The sequence below is a fragment of the Marmota flaviventris genome, chromosome 1, assembly GCF_047511675.1.
Source record: "Marmota flaviventris isolate mMarFla1 chromosome 1, mMarFla1.hap1, whole genome shotgun sequence".
NCBI lineage: Eukaryota > Metazoa > Chordata > Mammalia > Rodentia > Sciuridae > Marmota > Marmota flaviventris.
The window spans coordinates 88,006,971-88,024,592 of NC_092498.1; the positions used below are offsets into that span (position 1 = coordinate 88,006,971).

At 42.2% G+C, this 17,622-nt stretch overlaps 1 protein-coding gene across 1 annotated transcript in view; it reads left to right on the forward strand.

Annotated features, from left to right (window-relative positions):
* The first annotated feature begins 8,105 nt into the window (after positions 1–8,105).
* Positions 8,106–17,622, forward strand: part of Chn2 (chimerin 2) — a 299,931-nt gene continuing 290,414 nt past the window's right edge. Inside the window, exon 1 of the mRNA XM_027939645.3 lies at positions 8,106–8,347. Coding sequence (XP_027795446.1) covers positions 8,299–8,347 — 49 coding nt within the window. The 5' untranslated portion in view covers positions 8,106–8,298. The remainder of the gene's footprint in view (positions 8,348–17,622) is intronic.

The window sequence follows — 17,622 nt, forward strand, 5'->3', positions numbered from 1 at the left end:
GAGGAGGAGAAGGAGAAGAAGAGGAGGAAGAGGAGGAAGAAGAGGAAGAAGAAGAAGAAGGAGGAGGAGGAGGAGGAGGAGGAGGAATACCCAAAACAAAATACACAAACAACAACAAACAAAGAAACGTAGTGTGTAGGGCCTGGTGCAGGTTTGCTGAATCAGAGTCTTGACTTTAGCAAGAGTCCCTGAACAACCATATTATATAAAGTTTGTACAGCCCCATTCTATGTATGAGCCCTCTTCTTGGAATTGAATTCAGCTTTTGGGGACTAGGGGGATTTATTTATGAAAATAGTTAATTTATTACAAAGATGACCAAATTACAACAGATATTCACAGCACTGTTGAAGTTTGAGGAGTCAAAGTTCTGATTTTGGAATGTCCACCATCTGCCTGGAAGCTGTAGCATGGAGTTTTGGATTAGGGAATATTCCTGGTTTTTTGCAATACCTGCACTTGGACAAATAGCTTCTTGATTGTCCTAACACTATGCCTGACCCTGCCCAGGCCCTTGCAGTCCAGAGCACAAGTCCCAAGAGTCCCTGGGGCCTGGCCTACCTGGAGGTTTGTGTTTTAGGCAACAAAAACTGATGGTATGTGCTATGTTCAAATGAAAACAAACGAGTACTTAATGCAAGGAGAATGTCTTGTAAAGACTTTATTTCTCACCTGAATAAAGGAAAAATATTTATCAGAAAAACTGAAACTTTAAACAAAACTAAGGAGTAAGTTTTCTTTTAATGTATTTTGCAAAGAATCAGCCAAAGCCCAGCTCCAGTTGGTCCCTGTACCTGATAAATCATATTCTTTTACTTTTGGTTTTCTTAACTAAATAAGGTAGAGAGATAAATACCTACAGCTAGAGTTGTTGTGCATTTTTATTAACATGTTACATAAATTTTCTGGCCTCAGTTTTCCCAGGTGGAAAATGGACATAATAATTCTCACTCCTGGATTGTTGGATGCACACCATATGTATACAAAGCTCTGAGCAGGGGCTTGCACTTAGCAGGTGATGACCTGGTGGGAGGTGGTTTTTCTAATCACTAGTGGCAGAGAATGGTGAAAGTGACAGTAATAATAACAACAGCAGCAATAGAATTTGTCCCTTCCCATCCTTTTATCTTTGGGCAGAGAGTTTAAGTAATCTGTTTCTTCCCTTTCACTGAAATCCACTTTGAAATTCTACCAGCTTCTCCCTGGTGGAGGATGGGTGGGGAAGTGTCCCAATGTGGAGACATTATCATATTGTGGTGTGTGTGTGTGTGTGTGTGTGTGAGAGAGAGAGAGAGAGAGAGAGAGAGATTGTGTTTTTCTAAATTATGTATATACCATTCCCCTGGAGATTCTGATAGACTCTTTTTACCACCAACATCCACTCTCTACCCAAGAGTTACAGTTTAAAAGCACCTGCTACATAGCATGTTATTTAGTACCAATAACATGATTGTCAGGCATACATTCCTTAACATAAAGATGAGGTATAGAATTATCTCCATTTAACAAGATGAGGAGATTGAGACTCAGAAAGTTTAAGGCCCTTGTCTGAGACCACCAGACAGAATGTAGCCAAAACAGGAATAGAAATCAGGTTTTTCTTCAAAGCCCAGTCCTGGCTTATGTTTTAATGTACTTTTACACAGGTGACATTGTTGGAGTGGTAGAGATGAAAATTACTTTTGTATCACACAATAATCCTTCCAGACTATTCTAGTTCACTATACTTTGTCCTGAGGAGCAAACAACAACTGGGCTTCTATGCTAGACAGTACTTGCATCTATTATTTCGTTTCATGCTCACAAACTCTGTAAAGAGGGATTATTATCCTCATCATAAAGATCAGGAAACTGATCTTAAGTAATTTGCTCAAGGTCATACAGCTAATAAATGACAAATCAGAATTGAAATCAGGTCCGTCCAACTCCACAGATACCTATTAAACGTTCCCAGAATCATTTCTCCCATGCCTTGATTTAAAACAATGTGGGACATTTTACACAGCTAAAATACATCTTCTGAATCAGAAGATTGACCCAGATATTGTCTGTTAAGTTTCCTTCAGTGCCTGTTTACTATCCTCCTTAAAAAAAAAAAGTTTCTGTTTTGTTGTTGCATCTATAGCTGTTACAGGGAAAGAAATGAAAATATTGATTTAGATTTTCTGGGGGTGAGAGCCAAGAACATTCACAGTACAGTCACATACTTGACAATGGGATATGTCTGAGAAATGGATAGCTAGGTGATTTCATTGTTATACGAGCATCTAACATGTGCATACACAAACCTAGATGGCCTAGATCAGTCATTTGATCTGTTCTGTTGATGTGATAAAGAGACACAATCAAAAGAAGATACCATGGCATACTATTTTACAGTACCTTCATCAATAGGAGTATGCTCGGAAATTATGATAAAATTTGGAGTATACTAAATGCATAAACCAGTAACGTAGTCATTTTTTTATTACTGTCAGGTATTGTATCTTGTGCATAATTGAATGTGATATGCTATATTTCCTCAGACTGGAAGCTTTGTTTCTACCAGCATCATCACATGCACGTGAGCAATGGTCTGTGCTACAACCTTACAAAGGCTATGATGTCACTCAGCGATGTAAAGTTTCAGTTCTATTATCATCTTATGGGATTGCCTTTGTGTATGAGGTCTGTCATCAATAGAAATGTCATTGTGCAACTCAACACCTGTACAATATCTACTTGGTTCTCGGGACTGACACGCTAAAACTGTTGTTGGGAAAACATCAGGTATCTAGCAATAGTCTTTGAGATTTGATTTTGGAGATTTTATTTAAAAAAAGAGCAAAACAATGACAAAAAACTGCTGAAAAGAAAATTGGATAATAAAAAGTTGGACAAAGAAATCATGAACAATAGCTGTAATGTCATTTTGGAGATCCATTCTGTAGTTGAAAACTCTGTCCCAGTTGAAACCTATGTATCCCAGGAAGAAATGGAGGGCATCCTGCTGTAGGGTCCCCAGGCAGGGCTGCAGTTCCCCTCTCATCTTCATTCCTGGTCCCAGTATACGCTGTGACATGCAGTGAGTGCTTAGTAAACATTTCTGAGCAAATTAACAAATGTATAAATGAACATTTTGTAGAGAATAAACCTGTTGAAAGTCTTTCTGGAAACAAATTTTGAGAGTAAAAAGAGCTTAAAACCAGCAGTGGAAGATGTGTGTGTGTGGGGAACCAATCAATAAAAAACACTCATCCCACATTTTTTGCCCAGAGGAGGCTTAGAGCTCTCATCACTTTAGTTTACCCTAGATTTCTCTTAGGACATCGAGGGAAGAAAAGAGTTTTGTAATTTTAAATGTCAGAAAACAAAGCCAGAAGGCACAATATGCAGACGAAACCATATTTAATGACTTTCTGAACTCTATGCTTTTTTTTTTTCTTAAGGAAGAAAAGCCCTCATTCCTTTCTCTCAATCTGTGTCTCCCCTTAAAGAGACTGTAGCTGAGCAGCGTGTGCATGCATGCATGCATGCATGCAAGCTAAGTGGCCAAGCAGGAAACTCCAGGCAATGAACCTGGACTCCTCCGCAGCTCAGCCACAAAATGCTAGAATACCTGTGCCTGCAGCTTGTGTCGCCACTAGGGGTCCCCAGCAGCAGGCGATGTGCACTGGGAATTGGGTAGCTCAGGCGGCCGGCCTCCCTTTGTCTGCACCCCAGGTGTGGACTCCTCTTTGTTCAGAGGCAGGGCTGCTACCTGCAGCTTGAGAGCTGGCTCCTGGCTAGCCGCACCCGGGCTGCCTGCACACCTGCCTAGGAAACCTACTGCTCCCCAGCTTCTGCCTCTGGTACTCCTGCCCATACCCCCAAGACTCAATGTTTTCTCTCTAACAGAACTAGTATCTTTATATTCGAAAAAGGGCTTGAACTGGAAAAGGAAATAGTTCTCAGAATGACAGAGGGTATATTGATGTTGAGAAATTGATGGCAAAAGGGCCACTGTTCAGGCTACGGTAGAGTATTTGCCATAAAATATTTAAAGCTACTTGACGAATAGCCTCACTGTTCTCTTGTGAATGCTGGTCACTGGATTAATCTTGAAAGTAAGGAATATTTCATTCTGTTTAGCACAGGCAAAGGGAATGACCTTCAGGAGGAAGCACCCCAGAGTGCCTGAAAGGACAGAGCATAGCTCCAACCACGACAGCGAATTCACCCTGCGGTATTTTCTTGTCTGCTTTTATACTTCAAAGGAACACTAAAAGAAAATAAACAGATTATAGTAACGCAAGAGCTACCCTGTAAACAATAAATTACAGGAGTTATAACAGCCAAAGCCATGATGTGGCATGGGATGGGGGCTGCCAAGGTTTGCTCCATCAAAATTTTATTCTTTTGTTTTCATCATTTCAGTTTTTCTTGTTCCTGGCAAAGATGGTGTTCTTACTGCCAATCAACTTCCTTTTGTGATCCAGTGTGTTGCTCAAAGTCCTGTCCTGTTGCTCAGTGGTCACAGCCACTTGGGTGCAAAGTAATTGGTGCACAGGAGAACCATTTATGGATTCATTGATTCCTTTGTGTCCTCATTTATACAGTAAATATCTCCTGAGCACTTATTGTTTGCAAAGAATGGTAGATAATACAAGGGCTAGGCAGATAAGAATCCTGCCTGCAGGAAGCTTTTCATAGACTAGGAAGAGAAAATATGCACCAAAATCACCATTAAAATCGGACAGAGCAGAGATCTGCCAATGGAAGAGGAACTAAAAGGACTGGGGGAATTCAACAGGTGGAGAGCTGGCTTCTGGCTTGGGAATCAGATAAGATTCTTCAGACAAGGTATATTCCTGGTGGACCTTCACCATGGGTTGGATGGGCTGCAGAGGGGCCCTGGGTAGAAACAAGTGCTGTCAGCTCCAAGGGATAGGACACAAGTGAGAAAAGGGCACTTTTGTGAAGGGGACAATAGGAAATAAGCTTCGAAAGGGAAAGGTGGAAGGCTTTGAATGCCAGGTGGAAGCTAAATTAAAACAAAATGGTAACTTTAATCCTATGTAGACCAGATTATCCCTATATCACATTTATTCATAGGTACTTTAATGTTTGATTCTTCTAGACAGTACAGCTACCTAAAAACAGAAACACTAAATTGGATTTCAAATAGATCTCAGATCTCAGTAGCACCAATATTCCTTTTTCCGCAGGAAAAGACTTAATGCCATATAGGAATGAATAAAATATATGAACTAATTTTCTCATTGGTTCCATTTGGAGAAATACTTTGGAAGCAAGTTCACAAGCAGGTTTCTGAGCCTACTGGTGGAGAAGAAGGTTAGCATTGTGTTTCAGGCCCTGCCTGCTAATTTACTGATATAAAACATTTCATAGGGAGCAGCAGGCTTTTAGGCCTCTGAATTGAAGAAAGATGATAGTGAACAACCATGCATGCTGAGTTTTCTCCATTGGTTATGCTTTAACAGTCCAAATGATCCATCAGCTTTCAGATTTCAGTTCTGAATCTGGAGCTTTGTGTTTATTCTTCAAAATAATGGGCTTCTGAGTTATTGTCCATTTCTTATCAATAGGCTGGGCCTCACTTACTCAGTCACCACCTTTTTCTACTTTTGCACAGCACAGGGTGGCTTGGGGGTGGGCCATTCATAGCAAGTTCTCCTCTGCCCCTTCATCTATCAATCTGGAATAATAAAATAATCTATTTCTCTAACTAACCAAAGTTCTATGAAGGCAATTCTATCATCCAAACAGCATCTGATATTCTTCTGAGACTTCAGAAATGAGTAATGAAACCCATTGCCTACAGCTCAATTTGGGACAAAAATCACATAAGCTTTGGGCTGAAGCTGAGATATTTCTCCAGTAGCCTAAGTCACTGCTGATTAGTTATATCCCCATGGCAGTGGAGGAAGCAAAATTGTTCAAACCACAGATTCCATCTTTCAAGTAAATAGTTTATAGTCAAAACTACTCCAGGTATACTGTGGCTTCACACATAGCATCCTGTTTAATCTTCACAACATTTCACATTATCAATATTTTCATTGCAGGTGGAAAAACTGAGACTCAGTGATCTAAGTAATTGTTCAAGGCCTCATAGCTAATAAGTGGCAGAACCAGAGTTTGACCCCAGGTCTTGTCATTTTCAAAGTCAGATGGCAACAATCCTGTTAGGTGACGTGGCCAAGTCTACCACCTAAAGATCTGAAGGGAATATGGATTACTAGTCAAACAAACAAATACTGTCTTCCTTCAAAAGAACTCTGGGGAAACAGGAAATCCCATTTGGATAGAGGAGTCTAGGGCATGATGGGCACATGTCCCACAGGGATCTGGCTGAGGCTGTATCAAGGCTGAGGGCACAATAAGAAAATGGAGTGAGGGTGGGGGAATTGGTGGTGTTTGGGTCTCCTTGTACCACAAAGAGCTATTTCAAGGTTCAGGCAGATGAGGCCAGGAAGACATGGTTCAGTGTGAGGAGAGAGTGCTAGTGAGTCCTTCAACTCTTCAGCAATTGAGAGAGAGAGAGAGCGAGAGAGAGAGAGAGAGAGAGAGAGAGAGATGCGCGCGCGCGCGCGCGCACACACACACACACACACACACACACACACACACGGCAGCCTACTGGGATGGTATCCTGGAGGGAAGTTTTAAAAAATAGTTTAAATCAACTAGAAAATGTGACAGGAGTACATATTGTACATATTTAACATTTATTATTCACTGTGTGTTAGGTGCTTGGTTAGTGTGGATACCCCTAGGACCTGGCTGGCTTCCTGTGTCACTCCTGATAATTTTTAAATGGACTATGTCCTTTTAACCATGTTTTTAAAAATTGAACTACCCCCAATGTGAACACTTTCCATTTTGCTATATAATGAGAGTACTTTCATTCCTTTAATGTTTGCTTTTTCCTTTGATCTAACAATTTCTGTTCAAATTTCACAGTTTTCTGTTGCTTCAGGATTGAAAGAACCGATTACCCTGCTGGGAGCGTGAAATAGACTTAAAAAAATCTGCATGATATTTCCTCCCAGTGAAATTAATTTAGGTTTAAATACAGGAGGAAGGTATACACCTTGCGCTCCAGTGGCTTTCTCTCACACACCTAAGCAGTTTCTTATCCTGAAAAGGCACAGTCACCTGCAGCCAAGTGCTAGTCTTTTGTGAGGCTCCTTTTGGAGGCACTGTCTCTTTCTCTTTGACACCCGGCTTTGTGTAGGCCTGATGACACGTTTGGAACTCTCTTATTTCTCTAAAGGCCAGCCTCAGAAGTCCAGTGGACCCTAGAGGCCCTGTCTGTGGTCGGGTTTTAAGTGTAGGTGGAGAGAATTCCTGGGTGTTTTAGGAAACGCACCTTCTTACAGGGCAAGGGCCATCAGCTCCAGAGCAACAAAGGACAATTTGAAGGGGATTGGGAGACGCGCTCCACAGAGTCCCTGGCATCCAGGTCCCCTTCTGCACAGCACCCTGTCCTAAGTGATCCCGCCTTTGCCCTCTGAATCCCCCACCCACTCTGACTCACGGCTCCAGAGCTCCGCCGGGCGCGGCAAGCCTCACCACCTCCCCCAACCCTCGTCCCCTTCAAACCCCAGAAGCAGCGAAGCGCACGGCAACGGGTCTCGGCCCACGTTCCCCAGCACCTCGGGGGTCGCTCCTGTGACCACTCTCCCCAACGCCCTATAGTCTGCATCCTCCCCCTTCAACCCCCGTCGCAGGAGCTGTCAAGCCCGCGGCAGCTGAACCAGCCCCCGAGCGCCCGCGTCTTCTCTCCTTCCTTTGTGTGCGCGCGAGCGGAGTTGGGGCGGAGGGAGAAGGGGGAGGTCGCTCTGTCTGTCTGTCTCCCGCCGCCTTTGCCCGGTCTGCTCGAAGTGCGGCCGGGAAGGCGGGAGCCCAGGGGAGGGTGCGGGGAGCTGGCGGGGCGGCTCGGGGCCGCCCGGGCGCCCTGGTCCCAACAGCGCACGGGGAAGCGTGGACGGCAGTGAGACTCGGCTAGAGCCAAGATCAACCGCCCCGGCCGCCCCTCGGCCTCCCTAGGCTCCCATCTAGCCCCCGACACCCGGAGAAAAACGTGCAAAGGCGCAGAGAGGGACGGAAACCACAAATAAATAGCGGCGGCAGCAGCGCGTCATCTGGTGGAGCAGGAAGTGCAGGCAGAGTCCGGAGGCTGGTGCTTTCTGCGCGTCCCCAGGACTTTGCCATGGGCTGGGGGCCGAGGAGGCTGCGAACAGCCGGGCAAGGGCAGCGGCAGTGGCGCCCGCACCGGGGCTGAGCTAGCAGAGACGCGCGGGGCGCGGGGAGATGGCAGCGTCCAGCAACTCTAGCCTGTCCGGCTCCTCGGTATCCTCCGGTGAGTTTCAACTCGTCGGGCGCGGTTGCAGCGCGGGGTCTTGCACCCTGCACCCCAGGGTGGAGAAAGCCTACCTGTGGCCATCCTGCCCTCTCACTGGGAGTCGGGGCAGGCGTCCAGTGTGACACTTGTTTGGTTTGTCAGCAGCTGGGTGCCCATAGCACCTCGGCGCCTGATATCTGACAGCAAAGAGGTGGGAGAGCAGTGGCTCCCTTAGTGTACGGGCGCCGGAGTGTAGGGGCTTGGGGCGCAGCGGGCGAGCGGCAAAAGGAGCAAGGCAGGCTCTCACTTTCTGGCGCAGCTGGAGTCAGGGCTGGCAGGGCCGGGAAGGGTTAGGGCGAAACTGGGCGCCCAGACCTGTTTGCGGTGCTGCGCCCGCTACCTTGGATACCCAAATCTGAAGCAGAGGGGAGCAGACCCTCGCTCCTCGCAGACTTGGTTTTCTTTGTTTGTTTCAGAAATTAGCTCTGTGAAGACACTCGCTTGGTGCATGGATTTGAGATAGTAGCAATAAAGAGATTGTGCCTTTCTGGTCCTGATTCAAGTGGGCGAGGGGAAGGGAGGTCCAGCCCAGCCTCTGACTCTTGGCACGTTTACAAGTGTGTGTGTGTGTGTGTGTGTGTGTGTGCGCGCGCGCGCGCGCGTGCAAAAATTTCCTGTGTTACTTCTTAGACATTTTCTCAATCATACTTTGTAATTTCACTTTCAAGGTGTATCCCAACCCCCTTTTAAGTGTCGCTGGGCAAAGGGAGGGCTTCTTTCAGATTTTCTATGGTTGATCAGCAGGTCTAATTGAAGAGAAAAAATTGCTAATGAATCCGAAGGAGTAGGAATCAATAGAAGCAGCCCCACTGGTTTCTGAGTATGACAGGTTTCTAATCAGAGTGATGCATTAGGCAGAATTCCTCTACCTCTCTGGTCATTGAAAACTTTAATAACAAACCCTAAAGGAATAGCCGATAAGACATTTAGCGTGGTATACGATATTCAAGGGTCAAGATCTCAAAGTCCTATCGGAAATGCTCAATATAGTAATATTGTATATGTCATATTGTATTCCTTTATATTACCCCAAAATTAAACTCTCAGGAAGAAATATCCTTTTTAAAGGTCTTGAGCAGCAGGCCAGGCATAAAGGGAACCACATCCCTAGATGTGTAACTAATTAAATCATAAATGAAAGGTGAGTTTAACTAAGGTGCAATTGTGAGGTGGCACAAGGTGATCTCTAGAAAGCCATCTGCTATGTTTCTTGGCAAGTTCAGTTCCAGGGAAATGGCACTTCCTTTATATATCACTGCCAACTAATATAAAACAGTATTGTTAGGTGTATCATATAGTTCAAGTTTCTGGTAGTAGCAGCCAATGGGGCAGAACAGTCATATCTTATTAAGAGCAGCAACAAGTTGACCGCCTGTGGTTTTAATTCTGAGAACTCAGCAAATGCTACAGCTTATTTTTAGTACCCTCAAACCACTGCTGCTGCTCTTCAATTCATTTTGGTTGACTAACATTGAATTTAAAATACAGTGATGTTGGCTTCCTATTAGCATATGATTCTCCCTCTCAGAAAGCTGCCCACTCAAAAGTGAACTGGTGGAGGAGAGGTGGCAAAGAGAAAGAAGAATGGAGGAAGGACAAGGAAGATAGTACTATCATCCGATTTACTGGGGGCATAAATTGCAGATGCTGTGGCATCAGAATTTTCAGATCTTTAAATAGCTTAAGAAACCTGATTGAAAATCCTAACCCAGCCCTTGGAAGAATATGTTGATTTAAGGCAATACACTATAAGCTTTGGATGATGGAAATTGCTTTGCAGATAGGGTAGGGATGCTTCGGATGGTTCTTTTTGCTGCTTTTTGTATCACTGTTTTTAATACTAGCAGAAACTAAGAAATTGCATGAAAGCTGAAATTCAGAAAAGTGGACATGGATTTGTTATTTGGTGTGAATCAACCTATCCTGTATATTGGCTCATTCACCAATCCATGAGGCACTTTGTCTTGAGAAATACAGAATTATAGTTCTTCTTAAGCACACTTACCATTGTGTGGATCATGAATAATTCAGAGGATGCAAGCAATTCACACCTGTGAGAGGTGTTGGGCAGGAAAGAATAGAGCCTGCTTGTCTCAGCAGCTGTGTTCTCTCGGGCAGAGGCCAGAATCTGAAAAATAAGGCAACTTCATCAACCTATTAATCAGCATATTCCAGGGCCTACTATGTGCCTGGTAGTCCTGTATAATCCTCAGTGTCAAAGAGGTTAAGTGAGGAAGATAATTCTAGGATTCCTTTTAGCTCTGATGTTCTGGAATCAGTGTCTTTGAATTTTGGCTCCACCATTGACCAGCTGGGTATCTTGGTGGTATCTTGTTTGAGCCTCAGTTTTCTCTTCCATAAATGAGGCTAATACTATTAATAGGGCTATTTAACAGGAGATTCAGATAAGGGGGGATTCAGATAAGGAGTGTAGAGTATTTAAGTAGGGGGGTTGGTACTTACTAAGTCCTTGGTGCAAAAAACTCCTGTCTTTTGAGAGATGAAAAGAGGGTGCTCATTGTCTTAGACTTTGGATGCAGAAATGAGTCCAACACACATGAAATCTGCTTCTTCCATCGTAAGCTAAATTTGATCTTGAGTTTTGGGCTCCATTAAACAAGCATTTATTGAGCCTCTTCCAGCTTTCAGGCATAGTTTTGAGTGTTTGGTCTGGAAAGATGAATAAGATTCTTCCCCTTACCATGGGCAACAGAGATGGACAAGCAAAGAACAACCTATGTTCCAGTTCAGTCAAGTCAATTTTGTGGAGCAGAGTACAGGGGAAGGAACTGATTGACTCAGTTTGGAGCAGCCATTGAGGGTGACATATGAATCGGGCCTTGAAGGATGAGTAGGTTTTTCCATACCGATAGAGGGAAAGGCATTTCTGAAGAGGGAAGAGCTTAGGCAAAAGCCTGGATATGGGGAAGTTCATGGCCTTATTCAGGTTTCTTAGGGCTTTGATCCTTTTCCTTTGGAGGGGGGTACTCTTGCCTGGCAGTCATGATGATTGGCCCATAGGCAACAGCATGCACAGAGTTGCTGGATCAGGTAATGTTACTGCTGATGCAGGAGGCTTTCTTTCTGTTCAGGTAGAAGTGAGTTCCATGGAATAGGAAGCCCCAGGACATAGTTGGGCCATGGAGCACTAGAAAAGGAACAGTTGATTCTGTAGTATCCAGCACAGGCCGAGAGGATCTCAACATGGCTAAGCTTTTCTTAGAGAAAAGGCTGCAGGAGCTTTAGGTTTGGTTGTGCTTGTACAAAGAGTAAAGATCTAATAATTTACTCAGTATTAAGCTCAAAGTCATCTGATTTTGCTGAGGATAGTCTCTTGCTTGCTGTTGTTTAACTACATCACCCAAGTGTGTCGTTTATTCCGCATTACCAACCGAGAGATAACAAATGAAATAATCAGGTTAAAATTAATTTAAAAATATATTTTCTGAGAACTCTTCAGAAATTTTCTTCTGGAATATTCAATTAGATATAAGAGAAATTGCTGTGCTTTTGTTTTAATGATAACTGTTAGTAATTCAATTGCACAATCACCTAGATTGGCAGGAAGGTTTGATTGCTTTCATTATTGCAAAAAAAAAAAAAAAAAAAGAGAGAGAGAGAGAGAGAAAGAAAAGTCCTTATCCTTAAGCTTTTAATCTTGCCTGTGGTACTTGATTATATTCTGAAATAAACAATGGATGATTTGCAAAACAGTTTTCTTAATAATCATGGGTTACATTTGCTTTTATAATTGAAATAGGAACTTTTGGGGCATTAGTGATGTGATTGTCAAATGGATCATTTCACTGAGTCAAGAAAAAAATGAACCCAAGCAAAGTAATAAGTAAATGAAATATTTCCAGTAACTGAACAAGGTAGAATATTAAATATTAAAAAGGCCCCCAGGATAAGAAGTTAAGATTTTGAAAACACAGGTACACAATATTATAAAAATGAAGTTGATGCAGACTTTTTAAATTAAAATGCAAATGGAAAAAGGTAAAACTCAACATTGTGTGCAAAGTCATCAAAACATTAATTGGGAAAAGAACATTCCTGAATGGATTGAGGTATTTTATTTATTTATATGGATTTATACAGCAGTATTGGGGGCCAGGTAAATAATGCTATTTTCTGTGGTCATACTGGCATTGACCCTAGAAATGATAGGTTGTGACCAGTGACAAGTCTTCCATATTCCTAATGCAGAAGGCAAAACTAAACTATAGTAATTCTGAAAAGACTTGTGTATGTGTAATTCGAAACTCAGTGGGTCCAATACTATAAAACCATATCGCTGAAACAGACACTCACACTGAGAAGTTCTCATTTGGGGCTTTGGATTCTCCAGAAGCTTTCTTCTGGAATATTCAACTATGTGTGAAAGAAATTGCTTTACCTTTGTTTTAATGATAACTGTTGGAAACTAAATTTCACAATTACATAGATTGGCAGGAAGACTTGATTACCTTTTTTAATCTTAAATCATGTGCACAAAAATTCTGATTTAAAGCATTGCAAATAAAATTGCAAAGTTAAAATTAACCCTGGGAGAGAAATCACTCACTCAGATGAGGATCTTTGGTCCTTATTTTGCTGGTGGCCTTTCCGTACCTCGTTTTCGTGCCTTCACTGTCAATTTGTAGTAACTCAGATGAATCCAGGAATACAGAATCTGAGAAGTAAGAATTCTTGTTTTGAGTGTATTTGTTATGGTTTGACTCTTTCTTTTAAATTTTTTTTTTAGTTGCAAATGGACCCATAACTTTATTTATTTATTTTTATGTGATGCAGAGGATGGAACCCAGTGCTTCACACATGCTAGACAGTCTCTCTGCCACTGAGACCTTGCCCCAGCCCCTATGGTTTGAATCTTAAACGCCCTCCAAAGGCTACCTGATAAAGGCTTGATCCCTAGGGTGGTGCTATAGGCAGATGACAGAAACTTTAGGAGATGGGGCCTGGAGAAGGAAGTTAAGTCATTGGGGGGTGTGGCTTTGAAGGACCTTGACCCCTTCCTCTCTCTCTTTGATTCCCCCACCAAGAGGAGAACGGACCTTTTCTGTCACGTGTGGCCCACCATAATGTTCTGCATTACTGTAGGTGCAAAAGCAATGAGGCCAAGTGACCATGGACTAGAACTTCTGAAATTGGGAGCCAAATTAATTCTTTCCTCCTTTAAGTTGATTTGTTTCAGGTGTTTTGTCACAGTGGTGGAGAGCTAACACAATGTTGCATATTTGCAGTGTTTGACAAGGGGCCCACTGATGTATGTATTTTGCTGAAATGTGGATTCCCCCCTGCTAATCCTATGAAGTGTATTGGATGAATCTGTCATTTGTTCCACTTTTGAGGGATGCCAACACCAGGTATTTTCCAAGGCCAATCTGTGTATGGTTCATCTGGACATTGTGTTCTGTGGCCTGCTACCTGGGGCCTGGCCTGAGTGTGAGCCCTGCTGAGGGCCGTCTGCTGTTCCGTAGGGTCTCCTGTTTGTGCCCAATAGTGAAAATAAGTGGACATTTGGTTTGGAAAACCTGTACACAAAGCAGTATCACATTGGTATGTTTTAGAATAGAGTTTTCTGCCAGAAGATCCAGATTCCTGCCAAGATAGATACGGAGAAAGAAAAACGGACCTAATGCTAGATAGGCTTATGATTAATAGCACCCACCTATCACCTCCTGGTCATTTATCTTTTATGAGTGCATTTGCATCACATGACTTCTGAAATGTCATTTAATTTTGAAAACAAATGAGTTTCTCTTCACTTTCTTTCTCTATTTCTTTCCTTTCCTCTTTTCTTCCCTTTCTTCCTTCAATATCTCTTTCCTTTTAATTTTCCTTTTTTTCTCTTCCCTCTTTCCTTTCCCCTTTCCTTTCTCTCTTCCTTTGCTTCTTCCTCTCCCTCTTTCTTTTCCTTCTTTCTTTTTCCCTACCCCCAAGCTGTTATTTGTCTGTTTTCTGTTTAGGGAATGTTTTCATAAATTTTGCATTTGGTTTACTTTGTTGTGAACATTTCCAAACCCTGGAGCACTCTGCTGTCTCTCCTTCCATTTGGCATGTAGGAAAGGAATTACACATGGATTCAGGTCAGAGGATCAAGATGGGTACCTGTGGCATAAAACACTGACGTGTGTCTCAAAGTTACTAATAAGTGCAAAGGTTTATTTAAAGCCTCCATAGCTAGAGTAAACCAGCTTGTATTAGTTATGTGCTGACCCTAGAGGCTGTCAGATCTGCTAGGGACCTCTGTGACTGTCCACTGGGGTCTAAGGCACAAGTCCTGGGATAGGAGCATTTTCACGAGGTGAGAAAACTTCCTGCTGTGCACCTCGGGTAAGCCAGCCACCAGCTGCTTGTGCAAATAACCTGCTTTCTTTCTCATTTATAATTAATCATACACCTTTGTGGGAGTTTATCTTTGAATACAGTATGGCAGAATTACAGCATCACGTTATTTCTGATATTTGGCTTGCTAAAATCACATACTCTCACCCCTTTTGCAGTGTAACATTAACAGCATAAAAGTATTATTTTAAATCAACCAATGTTTAAATTTCCTTCATCCTTAATATAAGCTAGACTGATAGGTCTAGAATGAGGAGGATGTTGTTTAATAAATTTTAATACTGTGTAAGTAAGATCATGATCCCAGGCACTCAGGACCCTCCAGTGTCTCTCAGCTAGTTGCTGGTGGAGCTAGAGCCAGAGCTGTCATCCGGGTCCCAGGGTCCCATAACATCAGTTCTCCAACCTCCTTCCTGGCTCACCCCAGTGAGTAGCATCATCCTTAGAGAATTTGTTGCAGATTTTTTCCCCCTGTCTGGCTTCATGAAGGCTGTTCTGTTTAATTATTTAATACTTTCTAAAAAGAAGTCATAAAGTGCCTTGTGTTATAAATGGGTCTTAGATCTTAAAGCTGTTGTGCCTATGGAGACACAGAGATTTAAGTGAGCCAGGCCTGCCCCAACTATAGAGCTCTGTGTCTACAACTAGAGCCACTAGCCACAGGAGGCTACTTACATTTAAATAAAATAAAATAATCAGTTCTTTCTTTGCACTAAGCACACTGTAAGTGTTCAATAGCATACATGACCGATGGCTACCATATTGGACTATGCAGATATAGAACATTTTTATCACTGGGAAGAAAATTCTGTGGAACAGCACTGGTGTAGTTTTAAGACAGACACCTAAGCAAAATAAACAAGCTAAGGATTGATCAAAGGCTCTCTTATTTCAGTGTTTGTTCCTTTTGCTCTTTAGCTTATATTTCATTAATTTCACAAACTGACTTTAAGAAAATATCATTTGTTTTATAACTTTGAAGGAAACTCTGGAATGACAGCTGGAGAATGATGCTTGGAACAATAATTAAATGTCTGTAAAACTCCTCTAGTCTTGAGGCTTGATTCAAGTTTAAAAAAAAAGGGGGGGTCTGCTGTTTCCCTAATGGTAACTCAATTTCTTCTTGAAATAAACCCAGTGAGTTGTAATTTCACCCTCCAAAAGGAAAAACATGTCCATGTCCAGAAAAAGTTTGGATCTTACAATTGTATCTCTTCCAAAACATCATAAAGAAAATAGGAAAATTGTGAATGTGTGGACTGAGGTTGCTATGGCACATACAAGCATGTTATTTAAAAGAGATTTTCTACCAACCTGGCCATCAGTGAACAGTTTGGCTAGAAGTATTTTGCTTCGACAAAAGGCCCGCATACAGGGCAAAGTGAATGCATTGGGGTTTTTTTAGAAAATAAAATTGGCTTTTGGAATTTTAAGCTCATTTAATTGGGAGAAAATGTATGCAAATAAGATGCAGGAACATGACAGTTCCTGAGAAAAGGAAGTAGTTCTCCTCCTTGAACTTCTTCTACCATCTTCAAGTACAACAAAGTGTAAAGGTGTAAAGGTGGAAGATATCTTTAAAGTGTCAAACAACTGTCAAGAAAGAGGTGGATGTTGAGGCCACTGGAGTCAGGAAGACTGGCATGTGTGGCTTATTCTTTATTGGCATGAACTCAGATCACAGATGTAGGGCAGTATGAATCACAGAATCACTGGGGTGATAATCTTAGGCAATTCTTTTCTCATCAGAGGTCCAATTCCTACATTTCATCACACCCATCATTGCCCTCCATGCCCCGATAGTACTGGCTGAGTTTCAAGGAAGGGAAACCTAGCACTTCCTTATTTCACATAAAATGCCACACTTGCAAAGTAAAATGCCTTTTGTTTAATGATTTTGCTTCCAAGGAATAAATCTGAGAGACTATAATGGGACAGTAAACAAATAGGAAGCAAGGACATGGCTTTGGGAATAAGTCTTCTGCAGCATTGACCTACAAGGGCCTGATTCTCAAGACCTAAATTTCCCTGTCCAATATGGCAGCCACGTGCGGCTATTGATCCTTGAAATGTGACCAGTCTAAATTGAGATGTGCTGAAGTGTAAAATACAGGGTTCAAAGATAGTAAAAACAAACACAAAGAAATCAAAATATCTTGCTAATAACTTTTTAAGATTTTGAATATATGTTGAAATATTTAGACTAAATGAAATGAATTTTAAAACTAATTTTACTTTATTTAAAATTAAAAAAATTGTAGTTGTAAATGGATAGAATGCCTTTATTTCATTTGTTTATTTTTATATGGTGCTAAGGATTGAACTCAGTGCCTCACATGTGCCAGGCAAGCACTTTGCCCCTGAGCTATAGCTCAGCCCCTATTTTCAAATTTTTGGTACTAGGAATTGAACCCGGGGGCACTGTACAGTGAACAACATTTTCAGCCTTTTTTATTTTATTTTTATTTTGAGAGAGGGTCTTACTGTGTTGTTGGGATTGGCCTTGAGCTTGTGATCCTCCTACCTTAGCCTCTTGAATCACTGGGATTACAGGTGTGCACCACTGCACCAGACTAATTTTCTTTTATTTTTATATGTTTAATGTAACTACTAGAATATTTGAAATTACGTGTGGCTCACATTATCTTTGTACTGGACAGCAGTGGTCTGGATGAGTCCAGTGAGGATGCTGTAGCCTTCATTACAGAATCCACCAGACCCAACCTGCTAACTCACTGCCCAGTGGCCCCATGGTTGCAGCCTTGCATACTTTGCAAGCCAGAAACTCATCCTCTGTCCGAAGGCACTTGAGCCTTAATTCTCAGATCCTGAATCTTACATTGATTTTTGAAATGATGTGCCATAGAGAGGGACAGTTTGGG